Below are 5,992 nucleotides of genomic sequence, written 5' to 3'. Positions count from 1 at the left end.
GGGAAAAAAAAAAAAAAAAAAAAAAAAAAAAAAAAACCTCACGTCACGTCCTCCATTCACCAAAGCCTAGAATGACGATTGGATCCTTGAACAGGAGCGGTCGGGTCAGAATTGTCGTGGCCGGAGACCACGGCACCAGAAAAACCAGTCTAATCAACACCGTCGCCGCCAAGAAATACTCGGTGAATGTGCCGGCTTTATCGCCGCCGACGGTAGTTCCGGAGGATTCCTACCCCGGGCGTGTTCCAATTACAATGATAGATACTTCCTCTCTGTATGAATTTTCTTTTTCTTCAAAGTTAGAGATACTTTGTTGTTTGCATGATTATATATATATTTGTATAGAAATATATACATAGATAAATTTTCAATGATTATGTTTTCTTCAATAGTTTTTATTAAATATAGAAATTTAATGCAATCCCTAAATCCTAAAATAATAAAATAAATATTGAAATAACCATGCAATCCTAAATATATATAAGTTAACTGTATAAAGGTGAGTCTTTCATTTCTAATCTCTTCTTTGTATTCTTCTTTTAATCTTTGTACATTCTACTAATTTTGGTCAATCAGTCCCCAGCATATTGGTAACGTTGCTAAAGAATTGAAGCGGGCTGATACAGTGGTTCTGACTTATGCATGCGATCAACCGCAGACGCTTGATCGATTGAGTTCTTTCTGGCTTCCTCAAATTCGTCAACTTGAGGTTTCTTTCTTTGTTTTACATACGAATTTCTGTTTTACATACGTTTTTTGTTCCATGATCAGCACGATTATCATGATGGAGAACTTCCAGAAATTCTTCTGGAACGAGAGAGAGCGGAGAAAAAAGAAAAAAAAGAATCTGATATTTATAAGCTTATATGGAGCCATAAATTTTTCATAAAGAGTTATGGTTAACTTTATTTTGCAGGTGAAGGTCCCAGTTATAGTTGTGGGTTGTAAACATGATTTGAGAGATGAAAACCAGCAGTTTAATTTGGAGCAAGTGATGTCACCAATAAAGCAACAGTTTCCGGTGATTGAAACTTACATTGAGTGTTCGGCATTGAGCTATTTTCAGGTTTGTATGGATACTTTCTGTGCCCGAGCTTTTTTCTGTTTTTTTCTTTTTTTTTTTTTGGGTCTAAGCACACTAATCTCTTTCATGCTATCTATATGTGCCATATTTGCAATTTTATGCTTGTTTATTCTAGTAAGTTTTTAACTTGGAATTTTGGGTTCACTCCTTCGTTCATGTTCAATTGGGTTTCTGGATTAGATTTTAAAATTTCAGCATCATACACTTCAACACCAGTATCTGATTCACTATTTTATAACTTGCATATAATTTTGCTACTCAAATATCTCGAGCAATTTCTTGTTACTATGGCTTCAACATTTGGAACTCTCACACTGTCAATGTGCTGCATTTCATTTTGCAGGTTCGTGAGGTTTTTATCTCCGGAAGAAAACGCATGCTCTATCCGACGGATCCAATACTTGATCAACAATTACAAGTAATGAAGCCTCGATTTGAGCGAGCCTTGACGCGAATATTTGCTCTCTTTGACCGTGACCGAGATGGAACTCTCAGTGATACAGAGTTGAGCAATTACCAGGTTACGTTTTTATGTCAATTATAGTAGTCTCTACGGTGGCTATTCAAAATAATGTCACAAGTCTTAAAACGTTTTTTTTAGGTCAAGTTTATGATAGTTTGTCTTTGGGATGAGAGAAAAATATCTAATTCTTTTCTATAAACAGGCCAATTGGTCCAATACCCATCTGCTGCCTTCTGAAATTGTAGAGGCCAAGAGGCTTGTGCAAAAATATTGTCCCGAAGGAGTCAATGACCAAGGGCTTAATCTTGAAGGATTCCTCACTCTTCATTCAATAATTATAAGTTCGAAGTGTTTCCCCACGACTTGGACTGTCCTCAGAAAAGCCGGATACAATAATGCTTTAGAACTTGCAGATGAACTTCTTCCAATATCTCCATTGAAACGGACTCCTAATCAGGTAATAACTCATTGAGGAAAACTACATTTCCTCAGCAAATCTGGCTGATCAGATTATTTATATGCTTCTGTTGTGTGTTGATATTCTAATTTCATGTCGAACTGAAATGGAAGTGAATAATATCCCTGATTTTAGAATTTACTACCCCCAAATTCTAACGATCCGAATTGTTGTCTATAGTTTAAAAATTCCAGATTTTATTTTTTCTCTCTTCAACTTCAAACTTAAAAATGTCATAACTTATTTGTTTTAATTTCGATTAATACGATTTTTTTTAATATGTTTATAATGAAGAGAGGAACAAATTCCCCACCCACATTGCATATTTTTTAATATCATTTACAATAAAATTTTATAAGATTTATTACAAAATTCTAATGACAGTTTTTAACACTTTATCCAAACACAATTTTGATTTTACCCCCAATTCAAATTATAATTTATTTGCATATTCAAATACCGGTTCAAATCATAATTAAAAACACCACAACTCAAACCAAATCAACAATTTGTGTTGTTGAACCAAACAAGACCTAAAATGATTCAGACCTATTTGGACTTTCTTCATTTTTTTATTTTTCTGGTATTATTTATTTATTGTTTTTTTGTGGATTTCTAAAGCATATAGAATTTCTTGAAACTACTTACAATAAACGATTATATGTGCAGTGTGTGGAGTTGACAAATGAAGCCATTGATTTCCTCAAAAGAATGTTTGACATTTTTGACAAAGATAGGGTAAAACAAGGTCTATGAGCTATTCAGTCCTACCGTTTCTTTTAATCTTAGTAGTGCGATTAACTCTTTCAATCATGACTGTATTCTACTTTCCACCAGGATGAAGCACTCCGTCCTTATGAACTAGAAGAGCTATTTTCTACTGCTCCGGAAAGGTTGTCAAAAAATTGAAATTACCAGAGTTAATTTCAAGTATTCTTGGAATCTTTTACTTGGTTTGTCTCGACTTCAGGTTTCTATTCAAATTTTACCGTCTTTGGGAGTTTTAAAATTTTCTCTTTTAAATGACAGTCCCTTTTCGAAAGCTCCTTATAAGGATGTGGTAGAGCAAAATGCAATTGGAGGGCTCTCACTTGATGGATTCTTATCACAGGTCTTACCCTTTTTTTTCCCTTTCTGTCATCTATACTGATTGCAAAGATTATTATTTTTTTTTTTTTTATAACCCCTTGAGGGGTGATGAAGTTTGCATATATTTTTGTATTTTCACATTTATTACTGTTGAAAGACTTTTGACTATGCATGAAATTGGCAGAACATAAGTCATTTAGCATACATTTAAAAATCATATTTGACATCTTTCACTGTTAAGTGTTAACTAGTGTCTTCAATTTCTTTTTTTCTCAGTGGGCTCTCATGACACTCCTAGATCCAGCTTTTAGCATGAAGAATCTAATATACATCGGTTATTCTGGTGATATTTCATCTGCTATCCGCGTGACTAGGAAGAGGTGTTTAGACCGAAAGAAGCAAGAATCAAAAAGAAATGTTTACCAATGCTTTGTTTTTGGCCCTAAAAAGGCTGGAAAGTCTGCATTGCTCGACTCTTTTCTTGGAAGGTCGTCGTTATGATTTTGATTGTGATTTCCAGCTAATTAATACAACTTTGTGATGCAACTAATAAGTGTTGTTCTTTTTTTATTATTTTTTTTCCTTGTGTAATATCAGGCCTTTCTCTAATACTTACAATCCAACCACTGAAGTGCGTTATGCAGTGAACGTTGTTGACCAATTTTGGGTACGAGCTATTAGATTAACCAGCTTATGTCTGAACATCTTTTTAGTTGTATAGTATGAGTTCTTTCTGGTGTTCTGTACCCTTGGTTGTTACTAGACGTGCTTGACTAATGTATCTAAGAACCTTATTGAGTATTGCCCAATTCTTTGTTGGGATTTCCAAGTCTCTCTTTAGTTCTGTACGGCCTTGAGTATTGCTTGAATTGGAAAGTTCAATTAGGATTTTAAAGCGTCAGTTATTTGGTCTAAAATTGTATCCATGTTAATTTGTTTGCAAGGAACAAAAAAAACCATTGTGTTAAAAGAAATTCCTGAAGACGGAGTTAAAAAATTCCTTTTAGACAAGGAATCGTTGGCTGCTTGCGACGTAGCAGTGTTTGTTCATGACAGGTAAGTAAGAAGCCCTAAGTAGTTGCAAATTTAATAATAATCTAGTTAATCCTAGAACTTATTGCTTGTCTGTGTTCTTACTTTATTTTATGACCTTTTCTGTTTTCATGACTGAATCTTTTTAGATGACAGGAGATCTAGGTCTTTTATTTTTTCTTTCTTTCTTTAATTATTGTCCTATTAATTTAGGTCTTTAGACTAGCTCATCTTTTAAGCTTATGATAAAAATAGACTTTAAAAATACAAGATTATTACCTTCTCAACGGTGTTTCAGAAGTTTCTTGTTCAAGACGAACTACAGTCGTGTACAACATTATAACTTGCATCTTATTCGTGCATTGGTGCGAGCATATATCTCAGTAATGTTAAAGTTTTGGGTGGATGTGCTGTCTTTAATGAGCTTAGGCTTGTAAAGAGCATATGTTGGCATGTATAATTATGCTTTCTTGTTTCTGTACTATTAGTGCTAATATTCTACAATTTTAATTACTTTTATGAATATATAAGATTTTTTTCCCTCTTTTCTTTCCTAGTTCTGATGAATCATCATGGAAGAGGGCGACTAAGTTGTTGGTTGAAGTTTCTAGTCATGGTGAGGATACTGGATTTAAGGTGCCTTTCCTCATTGTTGCAGCAAAATATGATTCGGTTTCATTTGGATTGGCCATACAACATCATTCTACAAGGGTATATACTGTTTTGAGCACAAGTTTTCTGGATTTTATAGTACTAGAGAGAGATTGGTTTCGATGGTCTTGTAATCTGTATCTTTTATATTGGATTTCTTAATTTTTTTGTTCTTTTTTCTTGCCTGAAATCTAGTGATATTTCAATCTAGATTTTGTGTTTTTAGGTTAGTCAATATCTGGGAGTAGAAGCTCCTATACCTATCTGCGCAAAGCTGGGTGATTTGAATAATGTATTCTACAAGATTATAAGTACTGCTGAGCACCCTCATTTGAGCATTCCCAAAACTGAAGCTGTGAGAACTCGCAAGCAATATGACCGGCCGTCTATTGCAACTCGCGAGCACTATGACCGGCTGTCTATTGTGTTTGATTCAGGTATGAGTGTGATGAACTTAATTGTGAACCCTAAAACATGACTATATCTATGATATATTTTTTTAGGACAGAAACCTGATAGATACTATTATGTCAATATGATTACGTTTATCATGTTGCGCCTCGTTGTTTTGATTCTAGTTTCTGAATGCAATTATGGGAACACATGGCTTTGCAGTATTATATTGGTTGTGCCTATATTTATGATTATCTTATGAATAATGAAGGATTAAATGGTCGTATATACTTGACTGAGGGACTATTGTGTTAATTGTTTTTTCATTTTAGGGTAATTAGAATACAACTCCTTGTTTTGCAGAAAAGCATAAGGCTAAGACAGAGTGACTAGGAAGCTGACCAAGGTGGCTGTGCATACGGGACAAGAATTATGGTGACACTCTTTAAAATTAGAGAAATTTCAAGCTTAACCATTGTTTTTCCCCTTTATGAACTTATTAAAATTCTCGTTTTCTAACTAAATTTCAGCAGTATAACGACTTATTTTTCATATGATCCAAAAATTAAAACCTGCAGAAAAACAACTTTAAAAGATTTTGGCACACCATAGCTGCAAGATGTGCCACCCAGAACAAGAATCATAAACATATACTAAATTTCAACAATATAAGAAAATCATAATTCAAATATTGTCATCATAATCCCGAATTCATACAACCAAAAACTACAACAATTTTAAACTAAATAAATATAAAAAACTTACAAAGTTCAAACCCACTAAACGGGGGCTGAAAATAGCAGGATTACGTCGGAGGAACCGT

At 33.9% G+C, this 5,992-nt stretch overlaps 1 protein-coding gene across 1 annotated transcript; it reads left to right on the top strand.

The window, feature by feature from the left end:
• Nucleotides 1-71: 71 nt before the first annotated feature.
• LOC21407573 (mitochondrial Rho GTPase 1) lies at nt 72-5,484 on the top strand. Its single transcript, XM_024164342.1, has 14 exons — nt 72-274; nt 577-709; nt 917-1,066; nt 1,428-1,604; nt 1,750-2,004; nt 2,674-2,742; nt 2,842-2,897; nt 3,034-3,115; nt 3,370-3,581; nt 3,691-3,753; nt 4,033-4,149; nt 4,683-4,836; nt 5,003-5,213; nt 5,441-5,484. Exons 1-14 carry the CDS (start codon nt 72-74, stop codon nt 5,482-5,484), a joined length of 1,926 nt encoding a protein of 641 aa, XP_024020110.1.
• The last annotated feature ends 508 nt before the right edge of the window (nt 5,485-5,992 follow it).

This window comes from Morus notabilis, unplaced genomic scaffold (genome assembly GCF_000414095.1).
Source record: "Morus notabilis unplaced genomic scaffold, ASM41409v2 Scaffold314, whole genome shotgun sequence".
NCBI lineage: Eukaryota > Viridiplantae > Streptophyta > Magnoliopsida > Rosales > Moraceae > Morus > Morus notabilis.
The sequence above is the reverse complement of the archived record's forward strand: the minus strand, read 5'-3'. Positions and strand labels throughout refer to the sequence as shown.